Genomic DNA, 19,371 nt, shown 5'->3' with positions numbered 1-19,371 from the left:
TCGAATGGGACAATAGTTTATTATTTATTTAAAAACTTAACATCTGCTAGTATCGGGGTGTCATCAGGGTCAGCCCCTGGCTGAAGGCCCACATCCATCAGATGGTGCATCTGGTTAGGCCAACCCTTGAACCCTCAGGATCAAGTGGCAGTGGACATACCCAATGAGTGGATAGGGGGCAGGCAAGGCTCTGCTTAATTTTCCCCAGAAACCTGGCACCAGCACTGCTAGGTCTCTACAGAAAGCAATTGAACAGGTCCTCATCCAAACATCATCTAGGAAGCCAGTATGTTAATAGGGACTGTGCAACCATGTCACAGTGAATGACTGGATGGAAAGTTGCACAAATAGCTGAGCTGCACACAAAACTCCGCATTTGCAAATTATTCCAATTGAGCAATGGACTTTTTCCAGCAAATGGAATCTGAATTATTTCATCCCTTTTGTTTGCAGGAAATTAAACCATAAAGCATATGCATAAGCCAAAGGAAACAGTGGCTGCATAAATAGAGGAAGCATTGTGAGAAATTAGTCCAACCAAGAAAGGACTTCAAAGGCAGCTATACCTGCTTTATTCTACATGAAAATATGGTAAGTAAATAAACTAGCCACAGAAACACATGCCTCTGTGCATGCTTGTGAGTGTGTCTGCATGTGTAATATCTTTTGCTTTCAGGCAGTCCTTTCATGTTTTCTTGCCCAAGTGTAAGCTTTCATAAAATCCATAATTTCCATTTAAATGAAATGGCTGCACAGATATTCAAAGAACAAAGCTCTCAGAGCATACCTACAAACGGAAGCAGCATAAAGGGCTGTGCAGCGATGAGTTGGCATAAATGCCGTCTGCAAACTAATCCGAAAAGCATGACATAAATTCCTAAGCGGGATCATTTATACTAGTCACTTTAGCTACATCCAATATTATGCACAAATCTGTCCATGCATTTAACCACTTGTGGCAGTAAGAAGCTGCTTGCCTATCCAAGAAAAACATATATACCTCCCCCCCCCCATTTCAGCTTCAATAAAAACCTTTCAGAGAAATTATCTCTATTAACTGAAAACGACTAATGGGTTTGTTCAAGGCTATCCATGTAAACAGGTACAGTAAAACAAAGGAGGGTAAAATATTCAAAGTGTAGTAGCATCTGGTGCAGCTTGCGCTGGAGCAAATGTCTCTTGCTCTGAATCATTACACTGAAGGAAAGCACACTTGCTTCAGAGGAGGTGTCATAGCTCCAGCTGAACAGCAACTCGGGATGCTACCCAAAGTTTCCTAGTGACCTAGTCCTAAACTCTGGTTTTAAGGAGTCGTAAACCAGTGCAACATTGTCTCACCATGATCCAAATATGGATTGGGTTCTTCCCCCACCTTCTGCCCCTCAGGTACTATTTACGCTGAAAGGGAATCTACCAGTCACAAATTGGAGCTCCCAACAGCCAATCAAGATTGAGATCATGGAGGGGGAAAAAAAGTTTACAGCCGCATTCCCCAAACTGTGATCCTGATCTGAATTAGGCCTCTCTTCAGTTCCTATTTAATAAAGAACAGGCACATTGGGCCTAATTTTGTGCTTAACATAAAAAGTAGTTTAGTCCTCAGGCAGGCCAACGTAAATCAGCCTCAGGGCGCAATCCAGACTTGCCCTTGGGTGGACTCAAGTCCCTTTTGCCGGCCCAGGAGGGTCCCAAATGTACCATAAGTCACATTTGCACTTCCTTGAGAGTTGGCTGGGCTGGTGTGCGGAGGCGTGCTGGCCTGTGGAGGCTGAATCCAGCCTCTGCGCTGACATAGGGAGCGAGCCTTGTGTTGGCCAAGCTCGGCAGATGCAAGGCTCTGAGGAGGGCAGGAAGGAGGTGGGAGAGAGGGATTTCAGAGTGGGGGAGGGCAGGTGGAGTGCAGTCCTGGGAGCAGGTGGACGGGAAGCGCGAGACGGGGCTGGGATCCGGCTGTTATGCTGGATCCTAGCCCCCATACCCAAGCAGCGCAGAGCAGCTTCAAGCCACTCTGCTCTCCTCTGACTTGTGCCACCTCCTGAGCCACCATAGGGGCTGCAGTGGCTTACCCAGGGGTAAGGGGAAAAGTTTCCCGTTACCTTTGGCTGAGCCACTTTGGAGCCCTATCTTGTGCTGTATCCAGCGCAAAAGCCTCCTGGCTTGCCTGTTCCAGTGCAAGGTAGGATTGTGCTGTCAGTCTTTGTGCATAGTATGCAGATGATAAAGCTGGTGTGCCACACAGGGTGTTTTTATAAACAGGGCAGCCCAATCCTAACCTGTGCTGGTGCAGTCAGGCCATGAGGCCTGGGCTGTATCCAGCACATGTTAGGAGGTGGCTGGAGGTCTCTTCAGGGTGATATTTTCCCCCTTACCCTGAGGAACACCCCAGCCTGCCCTATCAGATCTCTGCTTGTAGGGCTGCTTGTTCTGGGAAGGAGGATAAGACATTGTAGAGGCCTCCCTTCCAGGCCTGATCTGCCCCCATTTTGCCATCCCCTGCCCTCTAATGCCCCCTACCCAGTAACCTCCAAAATGCTCTCCTTCTACTCTCTTCTAGCCCCTCATCTCTGCTGGCAAAGGCTCGGATCCAGCACTGGCAGGCTGGCACACACCATCCAAAAATGGGACTGTGCGGTTACTGAAATAATTTATGCGGAACACTCTGAGCACAAAGTACTTTTTACAATATTAATGATTAGTGTTATTAAAGCAGAATTGCAAATTGAATACCTAATATATTTAATATATATTATAGTTCATCGCATAACGTGTCCATCTGTTTCATCATTTTATGATTCATAATATGGTATGGCAATATTAGATACAGCCCTGAAGGCACTATATATTAATCGCTTTTCTAGGCTCACCAAGTGATCAACTATCTTGCATCTTGTCCTGCAAATTTAATGGTTTTAGGTAAGTGCCTGTAGTCCAGTGTGCATGGCATGTGTAGAAATGGCATCTTTTAAGTTATTTGCTGGGACAGTTAACAGGAGTCAAAACAGTAAGCGTTTTGTTGTACAGTCAGTCTTTTGGTACCTATGACAATTAGTTTAACTAGAGTTGCCAGACATCCTATCCCTTTTATTGGGTGGAATGGAGTTCTAAAAATTGTGATCAAAGGACTCTACAAGGAAACAAGCTGTCATCTAGACAGAAGTATATTAAATCTGGCAACGGCAAAGACTATCTTTAAAAGGAAAGCCCAGTTCAGGTTTCCACACATTCATTTTTCAAAAGCGAGGGCAAGACTCTCCACTGACTTCTAGATGAGATGTCAAAATTTGCATTTCAGCTAGAATGTTTTGAGAAGGTCAATGTATTGCATCCCCTAGGTATAAATGTCAGACTGCAATGAGAAGGTATATGGTTTCCCACATCAAAAACATGGTCTCTGACAAACGACAGAAGAAACCATGGGGGATCCTCTCTTGCTAGACGGAAATAAGGCACACTCCTTGGCCCAACTGATTGCTTCTTTCTTTTTTTAGGAGAAACAATCCAGAGAAATCTGTACCTTTGGCCTATGTTAGCTTTTGTTAGCTATCGCTCCGATCACTGTGTTGGCTTATAGCTGGAATATATTACCATTATGAAAAATAAATGTGCTTGATTCATGTAGTTTTGTAGGGCTGAAAAATGCAAGCGTAATCTACAAGACTTCAGATTTTCCAATGCCTTTACATTATTGCACGATTACATCACAGTTTCTAAATGCAGTGTAACGTTTGACAAATGTATCACGATGACCAGCCAAATACTTTCCATTTTTGTCTCTGGAATAGCCTGTCTTCTCAGAGCTAGCCACAAGAGCTTGTTGTTATTGCTGCCATGATTGCATGTACTTAACAGATTCGGGGGGGGGGGGGGCTGGTGTTCAGTTCACAAGTTACCTGTGTGGTTGTTGCCACCAAGGAAACAAGTGATTTGGGTACCACGGCACCCCGCAACCGAAACTAAGCTTGAGTATGTGAAACTGAAACAATGGCATATCTATCTGTGTTTAGCCCTGACTCCATTCTGCTTCCTGTGTTAACCCCCTGCTGTCATTTCTAGACTGTAAGCCTAGGAATCTGTTCTGTCCAGAAACATGGGAGGGAGAGGGGAGGCAGAGCTTCCCGTCCTGCCCTGGGGCACCACCCAGATTGGTGCTCCACCGGTTTCTGAGTGGTTGTGTGATCACAAGAGGCTGAGCTGCCGCAAGCTCTTGTCTTTCTGTGAGACTTTCTGAGACTGTCTGAGTCTCTCCGAGAGACTAGAGCTTGCATGCTTGCAGCTCAGTCTCCACTGTGATTATGTAGGCACTGGGGCTTCTGGGTAGCTCCCAGAACGCCTTGTAGCATGACATCAGGAGGTCTGGTCAGGGCAGGAGGTCTGGTCTAGAGGGTTGAGCCTCCATTTGCCTGAAGATAACATCCGAAGGTTGCCAGTTCGAAGCCACCGGCACCGTGTGACCTTGAAGCAGCTGACAAGCTGAGCCGAGCTATTCCATCTGCTCTGAGCGTGGGAGGATGGAGGCCAGAATGTGCGGCCAGATCAAGAACGAAACATCTGAATGTTGTGGTTTCTTGAAAGATAGAACCTTGCAAATTGTAAAAATCCCTACAGGGATTTAAATTGCCTGCCCATGTAAACCGTCTTGAATAAAGTCTGAGGAGAAATCTGAGGACCTAGAAAGGCGTTATAGAAATACCTGTATTATTATTATTATTATTATTATTATTATTATTATTATTATTATTATTACTACATCATCCAGGAGCTCTGCGCACTGTGCCTCCCCAACCATGGACCTTACCACATGTCACTGGTTCTCTCATTTCTTGAAAAGCACCACGTATAGAGATGACACTATATCAGTCCTCCTCCCTCTTCATTTTTAAGTAGTTTCTCTGTTGTAGTTGAAATTGACTTAACCATTTGGGCATGACTTTACATTAGATTACATGGGAGATTTTCGGATGGGAAGATATCTCAGTTCTATTATCTTCATGGTACAGTGCAGGGAGAAGCATCATTCACATAACCTCATGTTCTGATAGCATTTTTAAGGTGTCTGAGAGGACAGCAAGATATTAGGGTGTCCTAACACTGAACATCAATTTTAGGGTTGAAGAACACAACCTTCTGTACTGATGGAGGAGCACCGAGGTACTGATAGATGTCATCAATACACATATCAAGAGGGGAACTGTGAACCCAGAAAGATTTATCTAGAAATCCCACTGTTACTCAAGAGCAAATTATTTATACATTGCAGCCATTTTTTCTTACAGTCTCCCTTGGATTATTGAGTTCTGAGTAAAAATTAGTTCTGGCTGCATTTTCTGCTTATGCTAGATGCATGTTAGTTAGAAGAGCATCTAAAGTCATGTTTAATGCGCTGCTGAAAAAAAACAACTGTAATCCACCTTATTTATTAATATTTATCTCTCTCTCTTTTGGGGGGTGGGGTTCACAATAGGATCTTCATATTAGTTCTGAAGATCAAGCCATATAAAACAGGTTTTGGATCAACCAAGTCGATGTAGCTCCGCCTAGCTACATGCAATCACCAACGAGGAACAAAAGAAGTATCTTATTTATGCTTCTTGACTGGGACTGTAAAAAACCAGGGGTGCTGTCAAGAATTTGGCAGATTATAATACATGGGTGGTGGGTCATGTTCAGCTTTGTGGGTCTGATAAAAGCAAATAGTACCGTGCAAGAAAAAAGTGCAACATGAAAGTCTGGCTTCTTCTTTTGTTTTTGAGGCAAACTTGGAAGGTAGCTAAACACTGTTTCTTCTGCTGATCTTTGGAGGAAAAGAAATCACAGAGCCTCTGTCCTTTAATGAGCAATAAAAGCTTGCCTTTGTTCAGACAATTGCGGGAAGCTGAAATATTTTGAAAACCTGGAACCTCCAAGATGTACCTATATGATCTTGATTAAACATATGGAATGTATAGTCAGTGAAAAGCCAAGTAGAGTCCAAGTTGAGCAATCAAAACACCCAAACTGAGAGGAGTTAACATACAAGGATCAGCACAGAACTTTGAAGTTTCCCGGTCTTCATTTTTCCTAATTAAGACGCGATTTAATAACCAAAATACTGTTCAAACTATGTGCTCAAACTGAACATTGTGTTTCTAATTTGGCTGGCAATTCTTAAGAGATTCCAAGAAATCAGCACCCTCCCCCCATGGGGGAAGTTCTCTAGGGAACTGGGCTTAACTATGCACATTCTGCTTTTTAAATGCAATTGTTAATCACATCTACCATAATAAACAGAAGAAAATGCTGATTTCTGAGTGGTGTTTTTGTGCTTGGACATCCTGTCTTGGACATCGTCTAAGTAATGTAGCCATGAAAATGAAAGTGGTAGATGCAGAAAGCATCACAAGCATCACAGAAAGCATCACAAACACAAGGTTTATAAAATAAGCCCCCCCCCCCCCAAAAAAGCCTGGATTGCTCACATCTATTGTGAGCACATCTATTGCTCACATCTATTGTGTCACAATAGTTGCTGACACAGGCCAGTTCCATGTTGACAGTTGTGTTTATTCACGTTAAATACTTGGTTAGTCTCAGATTAGTTCTACACTTTGTATGTACGTACACAACGGTGCTATTTAGTTCCTAAATTTTGTGTTTGACCTGTTGATCTCCTGGAGTTTTGATGTTTAAAAATTGTTTTACTGTTCTTTTGAGTGCTTCACTGAAGTGGAAAGGCAGGATGTTGCATTTTAAAACAAACAAACAAACAGGATTCCATGAAACAAATGCCTAATTTTCCTCATTCTAGCACTGTTTGGACACTAGTTCAAAGCTGACATGGCTATTATTACCATTTAGCATTTCTTTAATCACAAACAATGTGTCAGGCACTGTTCAAAACAGAAAAGCAACATGCCAAGAGGAGTGAGTTCCAAGTGTTAGAGAGGGATGCTGATGAGAGTAAAACAAATTCTGCTTGACCAGTTTATATTTAAACCTTTATACCAAGAAATTCTACAGACCCATAATCATTTTGTTCCCAGTAAACAAACTAAAAATCAAAATTTGGGTCAGTGATTGCAATTGGGGAGTGATAAAACGTTACAAAAAACAGACTATTTTTTTTGTCGTAGTATAGTGGTTCCCAAACTCCAAACTGTGGCTCCCCCGGAAGCCACAGAAACTAGCCAGGGAAGCCACGGAATCCTTGCAAATAAACCCACCACCTATACAGTGTACAGGATTGTAGCCACAGCCAATGCCCTAGTACAGGGGTGTCCAAAGTTTTTGGCAGGAGGGCCACATCATCTTTCCGACACTGTGTTGGGGGCCAGGGAAAAAAATAATTAATTTACATTTAAAATTTGAATAAATTTACATAAGTTTACATAAATGACTATATTAAAGATACACTTATATGAATGATTGAAGTTCTTGAAATAGCTCAAGGCCTGTAAAAGGCCTTGCACAAAACAAGACTGGCCTTTCCTTTGCTGCCGCTACTGCATCACAGATGTGAACCAGCAAGCAGTGGGGGAAACCCTCATCCCACAGCTCATGTGAAAGGTCAAACAGTCACCCTCATGCTGAGAGCAGTTGCGTCGGGCCAGTGCGGGCTCCAACAAATCTCTGGAGGGCCAGAGGCTCATTGGAGACTGGAGGCTCCCTGAGGGCCGCATTGAGAGGTCTCAAGGGCCGCAAGTGGCCCCAGGGCAGGGGTTTGGGCACCCCTGCCCTAGTAGGTCAAAAGAGCCACCAGTCAAAAATGTTTGGGAATCACTGGCATAGTTTACCTCTACAAGATTTCAGCAACATTTAATGAAATATAGTTTATTTGTGCAATTCAATGCAAAATAGTCCTTGACCTGCTGCAGAGACACATTTGACAAACATTTTCTACTGCTCTGAAAATATAAGCACACCACTCTGTAAGTCTAAATACTAATATCATCCCCCCTCCCATTTTCCTCCAAGGCACAGCAATTGTAGAAGTGCATGCATCACTATAGCCTTGTTTATTATGCTATGAATTACCAACTTACTTTGTTCAAGTGAATCTGTTGCTGGTACTTTTTCTGCTTTTCCAGAAACTGCTGGTGTTGTTGCTGAATGACCAGTTGAGCCAAAGTGCTCTGAGGAAGTGGAGCAGACTGGGTACGATTGAGCGGCCTATGGCGAGGTAACTTATGTGCAACTCTCAGACCAGGTGAGACTCCTTCCTTTGTTGCCAGTGGTGACTGTGGATGGAGAGGCAGCCCACCTGTAAAACAGTGACAACCTCTGCATTCAACGCGTGAGCCAATAAAATTAAAGGCACAATTCTATTCAGAAGTGAATCCCAACAGGGCTTATTTCCAGTTGAGTGTGCATAGGATAGATAGCCATAGGGAATATGTGACGATGCCAATGTTCGTTTTCAAAATGGAGGCCCATGTGGAATGGAGAAGAAGCTTATCGGTTCCAGCCTCTCTCAGTTGCCAGTGGACATGTAATGTCCTTCCATACTTAGGAATTTTTAAAATAAAGAGGCATTAGACTAAAAACTGATAAACTAGAAAACCGCAGCCACAGCCATGGGTCAGTTTGGATGATACACTGGCCTGACTATCTGAAGAGGAGCCCGTGTGCACATCTCGTCCCTGCTCATTCAGTATGTTGAACCTGCACGTTAGCTTGAGATGGAACATCCAAATACCTAGTTGCGTATTTGTTTGCTGCCTGGGCAGCCCAATCCTAACATCTTGTGCAGAGATGCAGCAGCCTTGGTGCGGCTACTACTGTATTCCACAGGGGGGTTTTGGCCACTAGAGGCCTCCTCAAGGAAAGGGAACATTAGGTCTGTGCCCCAAAGGCCACTATGGGTCAGTCTGAATCTGCACCAGCAATACCACTGGTGCAAGTCCAAGTTGATCAGTGAAGGCTGATCAGGCCCTGGAAGGGGGGTCAGGGTTCAGTGTGCACTGCTGTTGCTGCAAACCCACATCCTCCCAGGTCCAATCCACCCTCCTTCCTGCCCATCACTGTCCTGTTCCACTCCCCACCCCCACCCCGCCCTCCTCCAAACCCCTGTGCCAGTTTACCTGCAACAGGGGGCATTTGGCATCCACCGCTAATGCTTGAGCAGTGGCCAGGTCCCACGCACTGGCCTTGTCGCACTTGCGATGGCCATAAAGCTGTTTAAGCCAGGGGTGCCCAAACCCTGGCCCTGGGGCCACTTGCGGCCCTCGAGGACTCACAATGCGGCCCTCAAGGAGCCCCCAGTCTCCAATGAGCCCCTGGCCTGCCAGAGATTTGCTGGAGCCCACACTGGCCCAACGCAAATGCTCTTAGCGTGAGGGCGACTGTTTGACCTCTTGCATGAGCTGTGGGATGAGGGCTCCCTCCACTGCTTGCTGTTTTGCATCTGTGATGCAGCAGTGGCAGCAAAGGAAAGGCCAGCCTTGCTTTGTGCAAGGCCTTTTATAGGCCTTGAGCTATTGCAAGACCTTCATTCATTCATATAAGTTCATCTTTAATATATACATTTATGTAAACGTATGTAAATTTATTCAAATTTTAAATGTATATTAATTCTTTTCCCCCCCCCGGCCCCCGAACACAGTGTCAGAGAGATGATGTGGCCCCCCTGCCAAAAACTTTGGGCACCCCTGGTTTAAGCCAACGGAACATGTGTTCCACCAGCGTTACTGATGGATAGAATTGGGTTGTAATGCAGTAAATCAGCTATGCAACGAGATGTCATTCGGATCTTCTGTTCCAGCATGAGCAGATGGGAGGACACGGAGGAGTTTCATGCACTTGCTTCTTTCCACACAATTGACTGGATCAAGAGATACATAGCATCTGGTCTGGCCCATGTGTATTTGCTGTACAACATTTTTTTTTAAATGTACTTGCAGCAAATGCAAACAAATGAGGTTTCTGTAAATCATTGACCTTGGAAATAAAGGCCAGAACTACTTTCACTTGGAAGTACCCACAGTGGGTGTTTCTTTTCAAGGTAGCTGACAGCGAGAAAGTTATACAATCTGGGTACTATACTTCACTCTAAGAGTGAATGTTATTCTTACTTACTATCATTATGAATTACCTGTAGCAAGGAGTTTTTGCTGCCTCATTTGTTCTTTCAGTAACAAATGCTGGAGGAGAGCCTGGTGACTGCTGTTTGGCTTTCCCTCTAGGACAACAGGCTGAGGGGCTGAAGGTGAAGAAAGGCTTCCCCTGTACTGTCCAGGCAAAACCACTCCTTGCATGATGGTCTGAGTTTCACACTTTTGTTTTTCTTTAAATGACGGTGAAGCCTATATCAAGAAATTAAGGTGTAAACCAACAAAAAAATTCTTCTAAAGAATAACAGTAGCAAATCTACACAGCGTTAATTAAAGTATAAGGTATGTATCACAATGATGAAATCACGATGGGACAGGAACTGTGAGCAGTTAAGACTGAATCTAGTAAGTGAGGCATGTCAGAGTGCTGAGACCTTGCAACAAAGGCTTATCAGGTGTGATGCCTCTATGTGCTTGGTTCCGGAGGTCCCAGCATATTGCTGTTATTCAGCCTTCTAAATTGGTACAAGCCAACATTGAAAGAAGCACTGCTTGTGTTTCCATGATGAGGGTGGAGGATAAGGCCGTCTTCGTTGGGCGCTACAAGAGTGGGAAATTGCCTCTGGATGTTCCCAAAGAACAATACATATTCAGGTCAGAACTTCACATTATGACACAGCACTCCTGCTGAAAATGCCAGCCCCATGCTGAGTTGTTCCCTCTTTCACTTACGCATATGGTGCATTTCCCCACCTCTGGCAGCCGATAATGTGGAGCAGAGATGAAGAAATATAGGCCATGAATATATCAAGAACTAGGATTCAGCAGCACATCCATGCTGAAGCTAATATGTAATTCCATCCTTAAATGCCATGCAGAGGCTGCCTAAAGGATTACCTTGTCACATATGTCACTAATGGGGACATGATGTCTGCTGCAAGCCACATGGCTAAGTTCAGCAATATCACTGGTGATGGTGCTGAATTTTGGAACAGGAGATGACAAAAAAAAAAATTCTTGCTGGTGAGGATATTAAAAAGCAAGCCCCCTCTAAAGTTTGGGTTTGGCTTGAATGGCATTGGTCCAATCTTAGTGCCACTCATTCCCTTTCCTACTCAGAATTCCCTGCTGGTGGCACCACTAACTGAACGGGATGGTGCCAGGACCTCATCTGGGTCTGTATATACACCTGCAGTAAATACACCTAATTTCCCTGGGTTTCGGAAACCTCCTGGTCATAAAACCCTTTTTGCTGCCAGGAAAATGTTGGGAAACGTAAGGAAGATCTGTGGGGTTCAGGGGCTCAAGATAGGTTGGGAGATGGGGGGTGGTTGCGGAGAGCCACCAAGTCCTATAGCACTCCTGATGATCACTTCAGGAGAGCAACAGATCCAAACTTCCAAATAAGCTTAGAAACAATAAGGCTTCGTCTTCTGACTTGGGGGGGGGAATAATTCACTTCAGCCAAGTATATTCTGAAGTGAGACGGGAGTGGGTGAGTGAAGCTTGCCCATCACCACATACCACCTCCTATGTTGCTATTCAGTCGTTAAATCGTGTCCAACTCTTTGTGACCCCATGGACCACAGCACACCAGGCCTCTTGTCTACCACTATCTACCACTAACTTCCGGAGTCTGTCCAAAATCATGTTCATTGCCTCCATGACACTAACCATCTCATTTGCTGCCATCCCCTTCTCCTTTTGCCTTCAATTTTTCCCAGCATCAGGGTCTTTTCTAAAGAGTCCTCCCTTCTCATGACCAAAGTATATACATGACCACATGTCATGTGATATTCTTAAGCAGCTACCTCATGGATTCCAGTAATCTAAATGCACTCAAAGCTCAGTCATAAAAGACAAGATTATGTCTCTAGGAAGAAAGCACTTATGCCTCAGATTTGTAGAGGGGAAGGAATTTTTATAAGCTGAATGAAACATGGTTTATTTTTTATATGATCATTAGCAAAGGCGATGGGCCAGGCTTGAGTGACGAGCTGAAATACAACTTGGGTAAGTCCTTCTTTTGAAGATTCTTACATTCACTGGGAGACATCCCTTTCTCAACAGCTTGCTGTCCTTTGTTACAATCAGGCCGTAAATGAACAATATAGTTCTCAAAAGCCAATAGGAGCTCGTGCTTGATTAAAGTGTATAGAAGAACCAAGCGGGAGAGGTTTGGGGCACACTAACAACAGAGATGTAATCTAATTGAAAACTAAGAAGTAATTGCCTGCCAATTAACTATGCTATTATGGAGCAAAGGTTCACAAACACAGAATACAATGGTAGGGTTTGTTGCAGTTTAGCTGAAATAAAATCTTATACTCCACAGACATCACTGAATAGGGTTTACAATGAAAACAAACAAAGCCTCAAAAATAAAAAAAAAGTCAGATTCGGAAAGAATTTAACAGTGGAGTTACCTGTTAGTTCAATTTTCTCTCAATGTATTATCCCAAGATAATGATGACTTGATATAAAGATTTGATATATCTTTTTTTTTTCTTTATTAAGTATCCAAAACCTAGTGAAGACACACCTTGAGTTGATCACTTACACTGAGTTGTGGTTGCATGGCTGGAAGTCCCAAAGTGATGTTGGGCAAAGAGGGGGACGTATAGAGACTCAAAAGGTTCATTGATTCTTCGTTAATGAGAATACGCTGTTGTGGAACCAAATGCTGTGGAAAATGGAAAAGAAAGAAGGTCACTTCTTGATTGGTCAGGGTTATTTCCACTTTTGCATTGTGGAAATAAAGAGACGTCTTTATCTTTTGCACTGTTTGCCCTTCTGGAGTAATAGTGGTTGAAGAAAATGGCTTCATAATCTTTAGTCATCAATACCTGAATATAGTTCTTAAACTTAGGGCATGTGTATATGGGGAATTTCTGGGGACTGGATGCTCTTAAAATGTCAAATCTCAAAGTTTTCTCTCTGTTTCTCACACTGGAAAGCCATCAATGTTCACTTCAGCCCAGAGGTACCATGAGCAGGAATAATATGGTCTTTCTTACTCCTTGTGGTTTCTCTTGTGGTTTCTCCTTGTGGAGCTCTAGGCCTCCTAGAAGTCAGGAAGGTCCATTCTCTGCATAACTCAGTATTGCACAATGAGTGCAAAAGCACCAAACCAAATGCAGCCCAGCAGTCATGTATGGTGGCTGACAGGGGCTAGTTTATTCTATTTGAATAATGCAAAAATTGGAGGAGTTGTCAAGCACTTGGAGGGCCACAAGTTGTGCAAGTCTAACATAGCTAGATTTTGCCTTTTTTTCTGACAGATTCCTGTAATGTCTCTTATAATGGTTATGCCTTTTGCTTGGGGAAAAACGCTCTGGGTCTTGTGTATGGGTTCCTTCACTGTCCTACTCTTCCATTCTGTAATCACCACAAGCGTCCATGTGTAGTCCAGTGTAATCATGTGCTGATGCTGCCGTAAAGCATGCCCCAAGGTAAGGGAACAAACATTCCCTTACCTTGAGAAGGCCTCTATGACTGTCCCTGCACCGCAGAATACAGCATATGCCCTGTTGCAGGGGTGCTCAATAGGTGGATCGCGATCTACCGGTAGATCGCGAGGCAAAATGAGTAGATCGCGGAGTGCCGACCCCCCCCCCCATTCAGGTGCCTCTGGGAGGAAACGCCGGGAGTAAGGCCCATTGTACTCAATTGGGCTTACTCCCAGGTAAGTGTGGCTAGGATTGCAGCCTCACAGCCTAATCCTAGGCATGTCTACTCAGGAGTAAGTCCTGTTATACTCAGTGGGGCTCAAGGTACAGCAACATACATTGTACACATAAATGTTATATGTTATGATGGCGCGAACATTGTAAAAAAACTCTGGTAGATCTCCGGGCCTTGCTGGGTTTCAAAGTAGCTCTCGAGCCAAAAAAGTGTGAGCACCCCTGCCCTGTTGGCTGTCAGTCTGTTGCAGCAAAGATAACAAAGGGTCTTAGAGCACCTTAAAGACCAGCCATTTTACATCGGTGTAAGCTTTCATGGACTAGAGCTATCTGATGAAGTAGACTGTAGTCTACAACACCTTTTGCTTGTTAAGTCTTTACTTAACCTTGTGTTAGTCTTTAAGGGGTTATAAGGGTCTATAAGAGTCTTTGTTGTTCTTAAACATTTGCCTAGTTCCAAGGACAGCAAGATCCTAAGCATGTCGACTCAGAAGTAAGTTGCACAGTGATCCATAAGGCTTACTCCCAGGAAAGTGTGTATAGGATTGCAGCCTAAGAGGCAGATAAATTAGCTTTTACTGTATTTCATTCCTCATGAGTGTCATTTAGAAAAGGTGCTCATGCATGTGGAGTTAAATCTCTGATCACAATCTATATTTTTATGCTGCATTGCTGAATTTTTGTAATGACAGAGTTATTTTGGTCTGTTTTCCCCTCCTTAATTCATGCTCTCCAACATGTGGTCTAGTACAGTTTCTTAAATTACCTTTTTTTGGTTTTAACTCTTGCCTCCCTCCCAGACCCTTTACACAATAAGAGTTACAAAAGGTCTTATTAGACTTTGGAACTCTGGCATGATATGGTCCTCAAGGGAACAACATCCTTGAAAAAGAATACCCTGTGTAACAGTATGACACAGTGACTGCTTTCTTCCCAAACAAAAAGCATATGGGACTCCAATAATAGACCACCTCCATGAGGGAGCCTGTGCACTCAGGCTTTAACTAAAATAAATATAATAACTTGTCAAGCATGTTGTGGGGAGCTGTAGATTTTCTCTGGACATACCTGGGATATCAATTAACTTTGAAAAATACCTTGGGCTAATACAATGCAACCTCAGACTGTCACTAAAGAATGGGGCAGCACAAAAACACAGGATGTTATTCCAAAACATAACCTTGCCATACAGTTTGTTTGGAGACTAAACCTATCACTGACATAATAACAGAACAGTCGATATATGTCATCCCTCCCCTGCCTTCTGCCCCATCTCTCAGAATCGAAGTAAACTACAAGGGGGGGGACAGGACACACAACATAAAGATTTAACATTTATATAGCAGGAAAACCTGCTATACTTTGACATTTGATTAATCTCCTGTTACCAGGACTATCTTTAAAATGTCCGACGATGTTGCATATGTTAAATTATGCTCATTAGCAATTAAGACAATCCTGTTCAATCCTAATACTAGTTAATTATCTGAGAATACTGAAAATACTGCTGTAAAGGGCAACTTTCCCAACTGCATCTGTGGGTTGGGAACAACCCGTGGGCCCCAAGCCAATTTTGGACCCTAATAATTATTAATAAATAAATAAATATTCTCTCTCTCTCTCTCTCTCTCTCTCTCTCTCTCTGTTTTGTTTTGTTTTGTGGATTGCAGTAGATTGTTGTTTTTAAAGTGGGAACCACTGGTGTAATTTATATGGAAAAACAAGAAATAAATAAGGGGTTTAAAAGGGATTACATCTTCCCTTTGCTTCAGAAAATTGTTGAAATGAAATATATATATTTCAATTGGACATTCCAATTGTTTGCTTGCTACTATTCAATTGGCATTTGCTTAATTTAAACCTGGCTATTTTCCAGTGTGTTCTACATGAATTATAGCTGTTCCTGCCAATAATGTTCCCAAGCACTCATTCTGGTATGGACTGACTAATGGTACAGCTCTCTCAAGCAGCAATGGGAGGGCAAGGCTTTGTGCTTTTCAGCAGTCTACTGAGCATCACAGAACCTATGAAACACAGAGGGACAGAGGTTGCTATCTTGGACACTGTGGACCTGAAGAAGAATCCTCAATGCTCCAAAAGCTTGAGTTTATGAGCAAAAGAAAGGGAACGGCAAAAGGATGATTCAGGCAGGGAAGAATTCTAGGGAGTCACTGTAGAGTGGAAAGAGTGGTCTCCGCATGCTCAAAACCAGCAGGCACCAAACCCTGGCCCATGGGCCAGATTCGGCACCTGGACAAATCTTTCCACGCAACTGCTCCTTATCTTATAAGCCGATCTCGTCAGAGAGTTGTGCTGGGCAGCCACTTCTGCTACCCATCGCCCCAACAGGCTCTGTGCTCTGATTTTGGGGTAGAAGCGGCTGAATGTGAAATCAGCTACCTTCTGATGAGATCAGCTTGCAAGATAAAGAGCAGCCGCGTGGAATGATAAGCGCAATGGGGAAGGCTTTTAGGAAATGCAGCAGTCCTGAGGTTTGGAGACTGCTGCTCAAGACTGACAAGATGAATTCTCTTGTTTGTTTTGACCAGGGACTGATGAACAGGTAGACTATTATCCATGCAATTTTCTTCTCCAAATTGCAGCCCAGGTCCAAGAGAACAGTAAAGAAGATGCCTTCCTTGCTGCCACATCCTGTTCTGTTAGAGCAGGCTCGAGGAAATTGAGGGAACATGGATGTGATCCATGTGCAGCAGTCATTTAAAATGTGCACAATCAAGGAAAGCAAACAAACAGGATGCTTCAGTGAATCTGTAGACACATCTGTCTAATGGAATGGTTTTCTTTTGGATGCTGGTCTTATAGTCTTACATAAAACAGACATTGATGCCTGAAGAATAGAATCTTACAAGAACAGAATCATACAGCTGGAATTCCAACCCACTGTTCCAAAGCAAAACCCCATAGATTAACCACTGTAATCCAAGTGTTGTGCTGTGAGAAACAGAGAGCAGGATAGTCTGAATCCCATACCAAGAGAGTACCAGATGTCTCAAGAAACTCTACCAAGCTGCCCAGTATGCAGGAAGCCACCCTCCTGTTCCCTAACACTGACTAACATTGCAGGAAAATATGTTTCTCTCTCAAAATACTCAAACAGAACTAATGTTTGGATACTTGTATATTTCATACCTAGCAGCATACATCTGTTTGCTATTCTGCAGCTACTTATTTAGGCACTAGGACTGCCACTCAATTGAAGAAACACTGATCAGTTATAGGAATCTGAACTGATTAACAATTTAAGCCTGCATATGAATAAAACAACAATTATGAAGAAGAAAAGGGCTCTCTCTCTCTCTCTCTCTCTCTCTCTCTCTCTCTCTCTGTTTTTAGATGACACATGCATCTATCACACAACATGTATCATCTTGGAATACCATCATCTTGGTATTCTCTGCTATGTGAGAGAGCAGGAGGAAGGCCTCTTATAAGAAGGCAATGACTACCCATGGACTTGTGAGTACTTCCATTACAAATAAATGGTTGGCAACCTTCAGTCTCGAAAGTCTATGGTATAAGCCTACAGCACCCAGTATTCCCAGGCGGTCTCCCATCCAAGTACTAACCAGGCCTGACCCTGCTTAGCTTCCAAGATCAGACAAGATTGGGCATATGCAGGGTAAACTTTTAAAAAATCTGCTGCCCAATTGATCAGGGCACCTCAATAATGAATCAAAATTTTAACTGATAAAATGCTGCAGTCTTATATTGTTCATATCAATCTCTGTAAATTGCTCTTTCTGCCAAGCTGAAGTGTCACCTAACATATCTTTTCTAGTCTCTAGAACATCACAGAACAGGGGAAAACAAAGTTCTTCTACTGGCACAGCTCTGAGGAGCCTTGGAGGGGGGATGTCCATGCTGGAGGCTTTGGATAATGTGGATGGTGCTGCTGCCATGATCCACTCCATCCTGAACCTGATCCACCCACACACTAACTCCTCCATTGGCAGAATCCTGTTGGAGGTCAGTCTATGTAGTGCCACAAGGCCTTCCAGCCTTCGCACTGGTGGTAGTGCTCTACAGACTGGTGGAGAAGCTGCTTCAACAGCAGACCTCTTGTTATGGCTTGGTTAGGGTGGGAACTCATATTGCATTATAGGCAAGGCTATAGTAAAGAGTGATCATTTACATTACTAACTTGTGTTTTCACTGGTAATGGAGTCTCCTGTCATAATAACTTGCCTTTCCCCTATTGTTACTCGCTGTCATGAAAAGTACAGCTTCGCACACCCACTTAAATGTGAAAGTTACGCTCTGTGCCGAATGTCACAACAACCATTACAAAATTACAAAAGGGTGCATCAGGCAGAGTTATAGCAAAAGCAGTGACATAGTGTATGATTCTTTTGAACATACTAATCTATTATTAGCAACACTTGTACTTTGTGTGTCTGAGGAAGAGCTGATTTGATAGCTAACCTTTGAGAGACAGGTAGCCTACTACAAATAAATTCCACACTGTTTAGCTACTCTGAAACAAGCAAAATAGAGCCTACTCAAATCAAATGTACTGTCCTTGGAAAAATATTTCCAACCCGCAGGACCACAACGTTAACTATCAAGTAGCTAGAGACCTAATGAAATTTCTGAGTGGAGCCACAAGTGGAAATCAGTGGTTTCAGCTTCTAAGATTTCTGCCAATGAGCTGCTTTTGCTGTACTGGCACTTCCAGTTTTGAACTTCCAGTTTTAAAGCACCCTTTGGAGAATATCTCTGTGCTCATGGGTGCAAGGCTAATATTTTATGACTGGGAATGTCAAGAGAGCAGCGGAGAAATGTTGAGTGAATGTGGAGCATCTTGCAAGTCTCCGAGCAAACTTTGCCTCTTCTCAAATCAAGGCAAGCTCCAGATTTGGGGTAGGGGGAGGCCTTTATGGCCTGCCCTTTCCTTTCCTCTCCTTTTGAGTGGGCAGCAGGTATATCCAAGCACTATATCTCACCTAGCCAACCTGAAGCGGTCCTGCAGTAAACAGCAACCATGTAAGAGACACTGGTGGTCATCAGTGCTTTCCTACCTCCTGTCCCATAAAAGGAGCACCTACCAACCCAGCCACCATTATGCGGGATTTTCCTTTTCTCCCCACCCCCCCTCCTTAAAAAAAATGAGGATGCAACAATGTACAGTTCAAAATCAATCACATATTAAAATGGTACTTGAACCCAATGCCATGTAATTCCTAGCAACTCTAGAGAAGAGTGGGTTGCTTAGCCCAACCATAACACCATTTTAAAAAACCTGCACCTCCACTTTTAACAATTTGCAGAATACCAGATAGGTCAGCCAACGTTTTCCTAGAGGAGGGTGTACTGTAATTCTGGCACCATTTCAGAGAAGCTCTATGCCAAATATTATGACTCGCCTTCTGAAAATGTTGCAAAATGCTGTGGTATCTTCCCTGAAAATTTGGTGTCTGAGAAGATTTATGTGGGACATAAACGTATACTGCAGAATTATTATTTCCCTATCTGGATTAAACTTTCTGAGCCGAGAACATCATTGTATGGATTTGCCTTCTGCAAAGTCTGAACTTCCTGATATTCCATGCAGAAGATTATGAGTTTAAACCCCCCACATGTTAGCTATCAATGTAGCCTTTTAGGGAGTAGGGTTGTTCTGGGCCACAGAGAAGCTACTTATC

General features: G+C 43.4%; 1 protein-coding gene across 4 annotated transcripts in view; it reads right to left on the bottom strand.

Moving 5' to 3' along the window:
• HDAC9 (histone deacetylase 9) overlaps window positions 1-19,371 on the bottom strand; it is a 518,896-nt gene that overhangs the window by 232,100 nt on the left and 267,425 nt on the right. For all 4 annotated transcript variants that reach the window (XM_066626951.1, XM_066626953.1, XM_066626952.1 and 1 more), the window contains 3 exons: window positions 12,586-12,708; window positions 10,067-10,277; window positions 8,019-8,236 (listed from right to left, as the gene is read on the bottom strand). In XM_066626951.1, the coding sequence (XP_066483048.1) occupies window positions 8,019-8,236; window positions 10,067-10,277; window positions 12,586-12,708 (552 nt within the window). The remainder of the gene's footprint in view (window positions 1-8,018; window positions 8,237-10,066; window positions 10,278-12,585; window positions 12,709-19,371) is intronic.

This window comes from Tiliqua scincoides, chromosome 5 (assembly GCF_035046505.1).
Source record: "Tiliqua scincoides isolate rTilSci1 chromosome 5, rTilSci1.hap2, whole genome shotgun sequence".
NCBI classification, from domain to species: Eukaryota; Metazoa; Chordata; class Lepidosauria; order Squamata; family Scincidae; genus Tiliqua; species Tiliqua scincoides.
The sequence above is the reverse complement of the archived record's forward strand: the minus strand, read 5'-3'. Positions and strand labels throughout refer to the sequence as shown.